This window comes from Miscanthus floridulus, chromosome 16 (genome assembly GCF_019320115.1).
Source record: "Miscanthus floridulus cultivar M001 chromosome 16, ASM1932011v1, whole genome shotgun sequence".
NCBI lineage: Eukaryota > Viridiplantae > Streptophyta > Magnoliopsida > Poales > Poaceae > Miscanthus > Miscanthus floridulus.
This window is the reverse complement of record NC_089595.1, coordinates 31,368,066-31,380,741: the sequence shown is the minus strand read 5'-3', so window position 1 is coordinate 31,380,741 and position 12,676 is coordinate 31,368,066. Positions and strand designations below refer to the sequence as shown.

General features: G+C 42.9%; 1 protein-coding gene across 3 annotated transcripts; it reads left to right on the top strand.

The window, feature by feature from the left end:
- Positions 1 to 5,564: 5,564 nt before the first annotated feature.
- Positions 5,565 to 12,676, top strand: LOC136511850 (tubulin gamma-2 chain). Of its 3 annotated transcripts, XR_010772884.1 has the most exons (13): positions 5,565 to 5,946; positions 6,582 to 6,782; positions 6,945 to 7,056; positions 7,272 to 7,672; positions 7,891 to 7,944; positions 8,032 to 8,136; positions 10,696 to 10,770; positions 10,873 to 10,917; positions 11,035 to 11,163; positions 11,532 to 11,636; positions 11,704 to 11,765; positions 11,879 to 11,989; positions 12,085 to 12,676. XR_010772884.1 is itself a non-coding variant. In XM_066505882.1 (12 exons), exons 1-11 carry the CDS (start codon positions 5,818 to 5,820, stop codon positions 11,755 to 11,757), a joined length of 1,410 nt encoding a protein of 469 aa, XP_066361979.1. In that variant the 5' UTR covers positions 5,565 to 5,817; the 3' UTR covers positions 11,758 to 11,765; positions 12,121 to 12,676. The 3 variants fall into 3 exon arrangements, 2 of the variants coding, with proteins under 2 accessions (XP_066361979.1, XP_066361978.1); XM_066505882.1 differs by lacking the exon at positions 11,879 to 11,989 and having other exon boundaries at positions 12,121 to 12,676; XM_066505881.1 differs by lacking the exon at positions 11,879 to 11,989.

Sequence of the window (12,676 nt, the reverse complement as noted above, 5' to 3'; positions counted from 1 at the left end):
TTCAGTTATTTCCGTTCCTCAATATCAGGAACCGAATTTTTCGGTTCCGGTTCTTTCAGTTTCGGTTATTTCGGTTCGGTTTTTGGTTCTCAGTTACTTTTGCCGAGGGTTTGCGCTGTGGCCGATAACGTGTCGCATCCTGACGCGTCGTGGATCATGGCGCGACAAGGCCCGACTTAACTGTTGCGTCGCAGGCTCTCTCCCTCTGTCTGCCTTTGTTCGACTGGAGCTGAGCCTACTCGAGGCGGCCACGCTGACGCCTCTCGACTCCCCCGAGCTCGGTGCCCTCCCTGCCCTCCCTTGCCGCCTCCCACCCTACCTTTCCCCAAGCTCCTCCTCGGCCTCGGTCAAGGTAATGATACTCTTATTAGTTGTTTGAACGGTGGATTCAAGGATTTGAATTGGTAGCTATGGTTTATAGGAAAATATTAGTTTGTTAGAATGTTGGATTCAAGGATAAGGATCATGATTATCAATGTTAAGGTTTAGTTAGTTAGAAGTAAGTTTACCATGTTTAGTGTAAGGTATATTTTTGTTCGTAAGTGCTGGTTATTTTTTGTTTATTTGTGATGCTACATTAATTTTTGATGTTTTTATTGGTGTTAAATTTCAACCGTTTTGTTAGATGCAAAACATGTGTCGGGAGCAGTTGTGGCGAAAATGGGGTCATCCTAGAGAATTATACCCCGACGTGTCTAGCAAAGATGCCCCGTCCCACCTGACCTCCCTGTCCTAAACTGTGACTATGTTTTTTTTCGGCCGATGTGTTTCAATAGAGACTTCCAGACACAGCTGCGCGTTGCTTCTACACATGCAGTCGTTTTTATGTAAGTAGTTGTCTCTGTATCATTGTTTCTTCATTTGTGTTAGTAGATTACTAATATTTTGGTGGAATCTTGTTGTGTAGGACCATAAGAGGTGATTTTTCTTTCAGTGGATCGACGATCGAGACAAGTTTGACCCAAGGTACCTCCTTTCCGATGATTGATGGAGAGGGAGACATCCACGTGAGCAATTTGAGCGGTGGGTTCCACCTCCCCGTAACCCCTCGCCAATGACGACGCGAGGAATCTTCTCTGTGCGATTGCGGAGATAGAGCTATGATAAACCATGAGAATACGTTGGAGTTTGTGTGTCCCAATAAGCACGAAGTAAATGGAAAGTGTATCTATTTAAATGTTTAGCTCTATGTGTGCATGTACTAATCTATTCTCTTTTAGCGCTTTGGATTTACGAAGTGTCATTTCAAGGAGTGGCTCTATGGTCCTAAGAATCAATGGCCGAAGCCGCCAAAGGCAAAGGAAAGGAAGAAAAAAGGATAATCATCGAAGCACCTCCTATCATGTGTGAATGTGGTGTCGAAGCCAACTACGGCCTAGTCCCTTCGGAGCTTGGAATAGACCATTGGTGTGGCCATATGGTTGACTATGACGAGGTTGATTATTGTTGTGGAAAACATGAAATCATATTTTTCTACTATGAAGACTTATAATCTAATTTTTCGTTTGAACATAGCACTAGAAAATGCAAGTGGGAATCTTATGATGGTCAAGCTAAGTTCCTGGATCAAATTAAGGCGAAACAAGTAATTACACAGAAGTTTGGTTATGGACCTTAGTTCGTCGACCTCTTCGTTAAAGACCACATAAAAAAGAAGCGTGAGTTTGCTAGATAGCGCGGTTTTCGTAACCCGATCGGTGTTAGGCTTGACAAAGAGTTGGAGAGATAGAGGAAGGCAGAGGAGGAGAGGGCAAGGAAGGAGGCAAGGGAAGAGGCAAGAGTACAGATGTAGGTCTTGAACGACCATGTTATTGCATTATGTGCCAGTGAGTGATTGAAAGCCTTATTATTTTCGTTGCCTGCTTTTAAATGTAATATAATCGCGTTGCTAACTGGTTGTATTTTATACATGAAGGGATTAGATGCAGCGAGGACCATGCCATAGAGGTGGCTCATGCAAGGTTTCAGGAAAAGAAGTTACATGAGCACAGAACGTGAGCTGGGCGTACCATTCTATCTCTTTCGTGCATTTAACCTCCACATACAACTATTTTTGCATATCATGTGGTACCTCAACTCCTGATCCGAATGAGTGACGGTGTATGGCCTATGGTGATAGACAGCATAGTCCTGAAGGAACAACTTCATCTCTGACATTATATTGAATATCATCCCCTTGCTAAGGATTTTATTCTCATGGTCATATAATGATTTCCTACACATCTACAAACCGGTGTCACAAACTACCATATCTGTCATGCTGACATCTCTATAGTTCGGAACGCCACTGAAAGGTATGTTCATCGACCTCAGTTGCATAAGCTATGTCGCTGTGTAAGGTGGTGGTGAAACGTACTGCTGTGCTTCGCTAATTCTAGCCCATAAATCATAGGGGTATCATCCTCTGACAAATTTGTGACTAGTTTACCCTGAGCCGGCATAGCATGAAGTACCTTAGTTGGTACTGGTAATGGCATAGCATGAACCGGTACTGGCATGGCATCAACCGGTGTTGGCATATCATCTCTACCTCCTTAGTTATCATCTAAATCGTCTGAATCACTGCTAACTACATCACCGATCCTGTCCTCCTCCTCCTGCTCCTCCTCTTTTCCGTTTGAACCCGTTCACATCGAAGTCATTGCTTATACAACCTACTGGAGTTGAATGAAGCTGCTTCTGCGTCAACTGACCGTCTAAATCCATAGTACCCATAATTGGTTCCACATGGACCCCACATTCTTGTTGAGTATCACCGTCGAAGGACAGCCCCTCCTAGACACCATGCATCCTGTACCCATTCTCCACCACCACCTCAGCTATGGCCACATTGGAACCTTGGATTACCCTATTGTAGTGGGACCAGTGAGCATGGTCGTGTAAGGGCATCAGCATGTAGCGTGCCCTAGTCTTTCCACTATTAAACCTCTCCTTTAGTATGAAATCATCACCAAACTTCCCCTTCAAACGGACACAATGATCGCTGAAGCCAAGAGGTTCATCAAACCATTCCAATTCTTCTTCCATTCCTCAAATATACCATATTCTCTCCTAACACTTCCTCCATAAAAAACTCTAACACATCAATCCATCTATAAAAGCATTTCAACAAACTTCATCAAGTCGTCAAAATCGTCGTACCACGAATTACCTAAACCTTAACTAAGTACCAACACTAAAAACATATTATGTATACTAACTACAATTACTACTACGAATTACCTAAACCTTAACTAAAACCCTAAAACCTAAATCCTAACTGACAAAAACCTAAACCCAATCTACCTAACCAAACACTAAACCCTAACTAGACTACAACATATAACATAAACCCTAAAACCTAACTAACTAACTAAATTAAATCACTAACCATAATTAGTTTAATAAAAAAAACCAAAATCACGAAATTTAGGGTCTTGGAGAGGGGAAATACCTTAGTTACGACGGGGGACCTTCTGGGGGTCACCCCAAGAGACGGAGAGGCCTCCCGGCGGCCTCGCCGGCTGCTAGTCGTGCCCGTATGGGCAAACAGGAAAGGAGGGGCGCGGGCGATCGAGGGGGTGCGGCCTTGCTTGGGTAGGGGAATGGGGAGAGAGAGGGAGGGATGGAGGCGCGGTGGAGGGCCCAAGGCCATGGGCGGGCACGACGGGAGGGTGGCGGCGCGGTCGGGCGGGTGGCGGCGGTGTTGGGCGGCGGCGAATGAGACAGAGGAGAAAGAGAAAGGAATGGAGAGAAAGGGAAGAGGAGGCCTTGCCGCGCCATGATCCGCGCCGCGTCAGCCCGGCCATGTCAGCGTTCAGCGGCCCTGCTCGCTGCCACGTCGCCGCTCCTGCCGCGCCTCCATGCATGGCGTGGCAGCGTTATTTCACCACGCCACGGCAATAGGCGTGTCCAAAAGTGTTAGTTTTGAAAAAAATAAATAGTGACATATTTAAAAATAGTTTAAAAAAGTGTTAAAAATAAAAAATTGCCCTTGGATGACCTGAGGCGGTAGTGTTGGCTTGGCGTAGGAGCTGCCGCCGTGTACTCGACCCCGGCACTGTTGGCGCGCATGCACCACGTCGAGCGCCTCGCCGATGTCGTCCTCCTCCCGCTGCAAGAGCTCAAGTGCCTCGTCGACCACTTGATCGAGGTCAACAACAACAACCTCCGCGGCAGAGGTGGGAGGGAGAGACCAAACTTGAGGGGAGTAATTTGGACTTTTTCAAAAGGTCCGACAAACCAAAGCATGAACCAAACAACCAGGGCTACAAAATGCAAGAGAGACATGATCCAGTAACAAGAACGTGATGTGGTAAATATAGAATGTGTTTCAAGATGTCTAGATCCAATCGATCATTACCTTAACTGCACACTGGCGTTACTTCTTAAACAATGCCCCCTCCATTTAGAAATGATGCAAATTCTATCATAAAGGATTTTAAGTTTGATCAAATTTATATAAAAGATATTAATATTTATCATACTAAATACATACCACTAGATTTGTCGCAAAAAATATTTCATAGTATACATCTATTTAAAGTTATAAGTGTTTATAATGTTTCTTTATAAACATAATCGAATTTTATAAAAATTTCAACAAGACCTTCGAGCATAGTATCTTTGACTCAGAGACATTCATTGTTAATGATGTTTTACAACAATGGCATGATCTCTGTTGAAGAAGCATGAAGATTCCTCGGCTAGAGTCCAAATGAGCATAGTTTTGGATGGACCCTTCAACTAACCGAGAGAGGGCTCGGTCCACACGATGCGAGTGCTTAGTTTATATATATACTACTTCCTCCATCCCAAATTATAAATCGTTTGACTTTTTTTACCTCAAGTTTGACCACTCGTCTTATTCAAAAAATTTGTGCAAATATAGTCATATTTAAGTCATTCTTGAAGAACTTGTATTAACAAAATATGCCACGACAAAAGAAGTGATATTTTGCACAAATTTTTGAATAAGACGAGTGGTCAAACTTGGTGTCAAAAAAGTCAAATGACTTACAATTTGGGATGGAGGAAGTAATATATATACATAATTTTTTGGATGTTCTAAAGAATTTTGTGCCAAGACAAACGTGGGACATTGCTGAAGCTTTGGCAAAATGCAAAATACATGTGAATCATATGAAAAGGGGCAATGGAAACTTAGAACTGCAGATATAACCAAATGAGGTCTCATTTGGTAGGGTTTCGGTTCCAGGCTTCCGGCTTCTCGGCTCCTTACAAAGAGTCCTACAAAACAATATTAAAAAAGGTTTCTTACAAAAAGTCTGAAGAAGTTAGAGCTATTTTTTTTTAAAAAAGAGCCAGACTCAAAATAAATAGCTTCTCCTGGCTCCTCACAAATGGAATGCGAATTATTATAAAACTACCGGTAGTACTGTTTTACCAAATGTTTTTTAAACGGTTTTAGCTTAAAAAAAAGCTGCTAGGAGCTAAACCGGAGCCCATAAAAATCGGAGCCCTACCCAACAAAAAATGAATTTGCTTGGACCGCTTCCATAAAACCCATGGAAATTCGAAAATTGCGCCCATTTCGTTTCGTTCCTCCAAAATCTCCGCCGGGTCCGCCCCTCTTCTGCTTCCCCTCCGCCTCGTCACTCGTCAGTCGTCACCTCCCGCTCCCACCGCCACCAATCGCACTCGCAGTTGGCGCGCGCTCGCGTCCAAACCAAGCAAACCCCCAAAACCCTAGCCTCCGCCACCGGCCGGGCTTCTTCCCTCCGGCCCTGGCCTACCCTAGCCTCGCAGCACCCTAACCCTACCCCCTTCCCCTTCCCCTCTCCCTCTCCCGCCGCCGCCGGAGCAGGGGAGAAAAAAATGCCGCGCGAGATCATCACGATCCAGGTGGGGCAATGCGGGAACCAGATCGGGATGGAGTTCTGGAAGCAGCTCTGCCTTGAGCACGGCATCGGCAAGGACGGCCTCCTCGAGGACTTCGCCACTCAGGTACGTCCCACGCCCCCCATTCCCCTCTCTCCCCGGCTCTCTGCGCCTACGTCAGCGTGACCTGTCCGAGTGCTCCTCTCCCTCACGCGCTGGCCTCGGTGAGTGGATTGATGGCGGTTTTTGGGTTGCCCGAGATCAGCGCCGCGGGTGCACTGATCTGTGTTGTTTGTGGATATGGCGGCGAGGCCAGGTGGCTTGTGTTCAGACCTCTGCTGTAGGTTGCGCACTAGTAGAATTCTCACAAGTCATGCTTAAATCTTTGTGAAAATTTCGGAGATTTCAACTGGTATTGGTGCGAAATTTAGCTTTCATTGAAGTGTGAACACGTTTTTTTTTCAGTCATAATGGATTAGTGTTTAAGTGGTTTTGGTATCGGTGTATAGTGATAGATTTAGCTGGAATTAACGAGAACTGCATACAAGAAATTAAATGAACATTTTGAACTTACAACACCCATGTATCATGTGCTCATTATGCTGGAAATTGCTTCTCCGACCTAATTGTGCAGCCCTTAAAAGCATCCACTGTAACACTTACATTTCAGTCTGTACTGGGTGGATACAGGATTTGCCATTTCTGTTTATCTGGGAAGGCTAAATTAAGCAAGAGCCAGCTCTAATTTAAGTTACCTGCAGGGGGGCGATAGGAAGGACGTCTTCTTTTACCAGGCTGATGATCAGCACTTCATACCCAGGTCTCTGCTTATTGACCTGGAGCCTAGAGTGATCAATGGAATTCAGAACAGCGAGTACAGGAACCTATACAACCATGAGAACATATTTGTTGCTGAGCATGGTGGTGGTGCCGGGAACAACTGGGCCAGTGGGTATCATCAGGTATAGCTGCGCCATGTATCTCTGTTTGCACCTAAGGTTTGCAGTTTCCACCGGATGAACCAATCTTGCAGGATTTGTAGATTTGCTTGTTTTGTCACTAGGCCAATTGCTCCTTTTTCTTGTTTTAGAAAAATGCTCAAATGCCTTTTGATATTCTCATAGGGTGAACAAGTTGTTGATGATATCATGGACATGGTTGACAGAGAAGCAGATGGAAGTGATAGCCTTGAGGGTTTTGTCCTTTGTCACTCTATTGCTGGTGGAACTGGTTCAGGTTGGCTATCTCGCTCTCATATTTTGATTTCCTTTCTTTTCACTTTTCTATTCTACTCTCACTTCTCTGTTGATGACTTCGTATTGTACTTAGTATTTCGTGGTGCCTACCATCTGACTCACTGTAGATTGGATATTGCCTTGTTATTATGAAACATTGTAACAGTTATTCTCCTACCATTTGTCTTAACTGTCCTGTTGCCCATGTTCATTCAGGTATGGGTTCTTATCTGTTGGAGACACTGAATGATCGATACAGTAAAAAGCTTGTGCAGACATATAGTGTTTTCCCAAATCAGATGGAAACAAGTGATGTTGTCGTCCAACCTTACAACTCACTTTTAACTCTGAAGCGGCTGACACTGAATGCTGACTGTGTGGTTGTTCTTGACAATACGGCTCTTAATAGGATTGCCGTCGAGCGTCTTCATTTATCAAATCCTACTTTTGCACAAACAAACTCTTTGGTCTCCACAGTTATGTCTGCAAGCACAACTACTTTGAGGTATCCTGGATATATGAACAATGATCTGGTTGGCCTTCTTGCCTCCCTGATCCCCACTCCAAGGTGTCATTTTTTGATGACAGGTTATACTCCATTGACTGTTGAGCGCCAGGTAATTTGATATCCTCTGCCTCAGTTGTTACATTGGTTCATGTAGCATGTTTTATGTCACATTTTGTAGCCTTTGTGGAATCTGTAGTTACCTGTGCTTGTCCATTGACTGCAATTTTGGGACACTTCATCAAAATAAACAGGGAAAGTAGTAAAATTGGTGTTTGTTTTGGGCGAATTGCTGAACAATTCAGTTATATTGGATGTGCTATGTGGCAGGTTAACATGATACGCAAAACGACGGTATTGGATGTTATGAGAAGACTTCTGCAGGTATTACCTGCTACTGTAGAAGGGGGGGGGGGGGGTAACTATCAAGTGTTCATGAAGTCTGAATCCTTTATTTATGAAATATTGCAGACAAAGAATATAATGGTGTCATCGTATGCTCGGACAAAAGAAGCTAGCCAAGCTAAATACATCTCCATACTGAACATCATTCAAGGGGAGGTGGACCCTACACAGGTACAGTTTTGTCAAATGAATTTTCTTCTGAAGTGTGGATATATCTTGGTCAAATTTAATGACGGCATCATGAGATAACAACAACAACAACAATATAGCATTTCAGTCTCAAGCAAGTTGGGGTAGGCTAGAGTTGAAACCCACCAAGAGCCCCAAGTCACGGTTTAAGCACTTCAATAGCTGCTTTCCAAGTACTCCTATTTAAACATAGATCTCTAATCTCTAGATATATCCCAAGCTTTCAAATCTTTTTTTATTGCCTCCCCCCATGTTAATTTCGGTCTTCCTCTACCTCTCCTCATATTATTAGCTTGGCTTAGGACTCCATAATGCACTGGTGCATCTGGAGGTCTCATTTGGACATGGCCAAACTACCTCAACCGATGTTGAATAAGCTTTTCTTCAACTGGTGCTACCTCTAGGCGATCACGTATATCATCGTTCTGAACTCGGTCCATTCTTGTGTGATCGCAAATCCATCGCAACATACACATTTCTGCAACACTCAGTTGTTGAACATGTTGAATCTTTGTAGGCTAACATTCTGCTCCATACAACATAGCCGGTCTAATCGTCGTTCTATAGAACTTGCCTTTTAACTTTTGTGGTACCATCTTGTCACAGAGAATGCCAGAAGCTTGTCGCCACTTGATCCACCCTGCTTTGATTCTATGGCTAACGTCCGCATCAATATCTCCATCCCTCTGTAGCATCGATCCCAGATACCGAAAGGTATCATTCTTAGGCACTACTTGACCTTCCAAACTCACATCTCCCTCCTCCTGTACAACTCCGCCAAAGTCGCATCTCATGTATTCGGTTTTAGTTTTGCTCAATCTAAAACCTTTAGACTCAAGGGTCTGCCGCAATAACTCTAGTTTCCTATTTACTCCCGCCTGGCTTTCGTCCACTAACACTACATCATCAGCGAACAACATATACCAAGGGATATCCCCTTGTATGTTCCTGGTAACCTCATCCATTACCAAGGCAAAGAGATACGGGCTTAAGGCTGACCCTTGATGAAGTCTAATTTTAATCGGGAAGTAATCTGTGTTACCATCGTTTGTTCGAACACTAGTCACAACATTGTTGTACATGTCCTTGATGAGGGTCACATACTTTGATGGGACTTTATGTTTGTCTAAAGACCACCACATAACATTTCTTGTTATCTTGTTATAAGCCTTCTCCAAGTCAATAAAAACCAAGTGGAGGTTCTTCTTCTGCTCTCTAAACCGCTCCATAACTTGTATTATTAAGAAGATTGCTTCTGTGGTTGACCTTCCGGGCATGAAACCAAATTGGTTTGTTGATATCTACGTCGTTCCTCGCAGGCGTTGCTCGATGACTCTCCCATAACTTCATAGTGTGGCTCATCAACTTAATTCCCCGATAATTAGTACAACTTTGGATATCTCCCTTGTTCTTGTAAATTGGTACCAATATGCTTCTTCTCCACTCAAGCATCTTGTTCGATCAAAAGATATTGTTGAACATCTTGGTTAGCTATACTATAGCTATATCCCTGAGACATCTCTACACCTTAATTGGGATACCATCAGGGCCCATCGCTTTGCCCCTTTTCATCATTTTTAAGGCTTCTCTGACCTCCGATTCTTGAATCCTCCTCACAAAGCGCCTGTTAGTGTCATCAAACGAGTCGTCTAGCTGAATGGTGGTGTTCTCGTTCTCACCATTGAACAATTTATCAAAATACTCTTGCCATCTATGTCTGATCTCATCCTCCTTCACCGAGAGTTGCTCCCTCTCATCCTTTATGCACTTGACTTGGTTGAAGTCCTTTGTCTTCCTATCACGAGCCCTAGCCATCCTATAAATGTCTTTCTCTTCTTCCTTCGTACTCAAACGTCGGTAAAGGTCCTCATAGGCCTACCCCTTTGCCTCACTCACCGCTCGTTTTGCAGTCTTCTTTGCCACCTTGTACTTCTCTATGTTGTTTGCACATCTGTCATGATACAAGCGTTTATAGCACTCCTTTTCCTTAATTGCCTTTTGCACATCTTCATTCCACCACCAAGTGTCTTTCGAGTCGCATCCGCTCCCTTTGGTCACTCCAAGCACCTTTGAAGCAACCTTCCGAACGCATTTGGCATCATGAGATAAGATTTGCCAAATGCTGAAGTGTAGTGAGACTTAGGAGTTACATACTTGGAATGGTCATCTGAAATTCTAAATAAAGAATTCATGATAAAACATGGTAGTTTCATACCATTCATTCTCTTCCCATTTTACTAGAAGTTGCTGGAAACATATGAAAGTTTATGATGTGTTATTTCATCGTTACATCAAACAAAGCACATTTGTATCCACCTTTCTCCTTATACTCTCCTATATACTCCACATTGGCTGAAAACAACATGAACTTTCACTACAAATCCGTAAACGGATTTTCATACATACTAGCATGGTGGCATGTTATTTCTTAGTTAATAACTTTTAGTTGGAGTAAGATATGGTTTAAGTTTTTCCCTTTTGTGTACCATGAAATTATTTGTTTGTTCTGTCTTATTTTATTTGGTCTTGTCATGGATTTAGGTTCATGAGAGCCTGCAAAGAATACGCGAAAGGAAGCTTGTTAACTTTATAGACTGGGCACCTGCAAGCATTCAGGTTCTCCTTTTATTTTTGTAACCATTCAGGTTATCGCACAACTAAATACCTTTTTGTTTCCTTGTCTGTCATTAAAATTTGTAAGCATCTCAACTGCAACAGGTTGCTTTGTCAAGAAAATCCCCATATGTTCAAACAACCCACAGGGTACAATGATCTCTTCCTCCTACCTTCCCTCCTTCCCTCACCTTGTGGTGGGATTCCAGTCTTTTATTTCTTTTGAAGAAAATGGATGATGCTGTACTAATTAACGCTGTGCTACAGGTTAGCGGTCTGATGTTAGCAAATCATACGAGCATCCGTCACTTATTCAGCAAATGCCTGGGGCAATATGAGAAGCTAAGGAAAAAGCAGGCTTTTCTTGACAACTACAGGAAGTTCCCAATGTTTGCGGTAAGAACATATTTCAACAAGTTTTTAATCTCCTAGCTCATTGCTTTGAATTGTTTAGCTTACATGCATATTTTGAGCTGCTTACTTAGCTGTCTGTTTGGAAAGTACTCTATTCCCTGCTTAGTTGGCGTTGTCAAGTTCAGGAACCTTTCCGATGCCGATTCAACTAAAACTCTAATCTTGCAGTTGCAAAGAAATTTAGGTACTGTGTCATTATTACTTACAAAGACTATGATTGCCAACATGGTTCCTTTGGTAACGACAGGCATATGTAAATTTTCTTGAGAACAGTACTTTCAACTGTGTACAACCTTGTGGATGACTTCATTCTTTTATGCGACATGCTGATCTCTGACCTCTGCATGCAGGACAATGATCTCTCTGAATTTGATGAATCTCGAGAGATAATAGAGAGCCTAGTTGATGAATACAAGGCCTGTGAGTCACCAGACTACATTAAATGGGGAATGGAGGTAAGTTTAATGCAATCAAAATCTTGTCCTGTGTATATAAAATGCTGAGCAATCTGTTCCAAAGCAGGACCCTGGAGAGGCAAACGTTGCAGCAGCACTTGACTCTAAGTTGGTAGTGTAAATATAAAGGTACCATCTCACAGTCAGGCACTTTTTATGCAGAACAATTTGATGCCCTATCATATTGAATTGACCATCCACTTGAAACCTTGAACCCTTTATTTCTTTTGCCAACCATGCAGACTACATAAATTATTATGAATGATTCACAATCTCTGCTAGATTTTGAAAATGACTGCTAGATCCCTGGGCATATTTTTGTATATATTGCTGGCAAATAATAGCTTCACACTGTAAGGCTCTACTTTTCTTTTAAGGGAGCTATAATGTTCTCTCGGTACTTACCATGTTTCTTAATTTGATAATTTTGGAAACTGTACTGTTCCAGCAATTCACACAACTGAGGAAGGCTCTCTACATGCAGATCCTGTTGGTCATCCAAAGATGCTACTGTCACTATCTAGTAGTCTTCAGTTTGACGCCGCCTGCTTATCTAGATCATATTGGAGTGCTGCCAAAGTGGGTTATGAAGTTATTCGACCTTGAAGTTTGTCTCTCTTTTAGTCTGCTATGTATATTTTGAAACCCACTTCCTCTGGCCATGTTCATTTCCCCTTATGTCTTGTGACTGCGCTCTTTGGTGGTGATGACAATGTCTTCCATGCCCTTGAGACTTTGATGCTGATAGTTTCGATTGTGCCGAGCGTTCCTTGCTGAATTCTGATGACTTAGAAAGTTTTAGTCAAATCTAGTTTGTGGGCCTGGTCTCCGTCCTGTCATGCTATGCATTCGTCTCTGGCAATGTTTTAGCTTGGTGGGTTTGTAAACATTGAAGTGTTTTCCCTGAAGAGAGCATTTGCTCTTAAAGAGGGACATGGTCACATAGAAGTATGAAGGTGGAATAGCTCCATCTTGTGGATCTGTAAAAGCTATAGTATTGATTCCCATCGTCTACTTTTGATTACTGAAGTTTATGAAAT

What these genes read in the sequence shown, in the direction of transcription:
- LOC136511850 (XM_066505882.1), top strand. Translation starts at nt 5,818, where the DNA reads ATGCCGCGCGAGATCATCACGATCCAGGTGGGGCAATGCGGGAACCAG. An exon ending in GGGCCAGTGGGTATCATCAG is followed by an intron (nt 6,783 to 6,944) that starts GTATAGCTGCGC and finishes ATATTCTCATAG; the next exon opens with GGTGAACAAGTTGTTGATGA. An exon ending in CATTGACTGTTGAGCGCCAG is followed by an intron (nt 7,673 to 7,890) that starts GTAATTTGATAT and finishes GCTATGTGGCAG; the next exon opens with GTTAACATGATACGCAAAAC.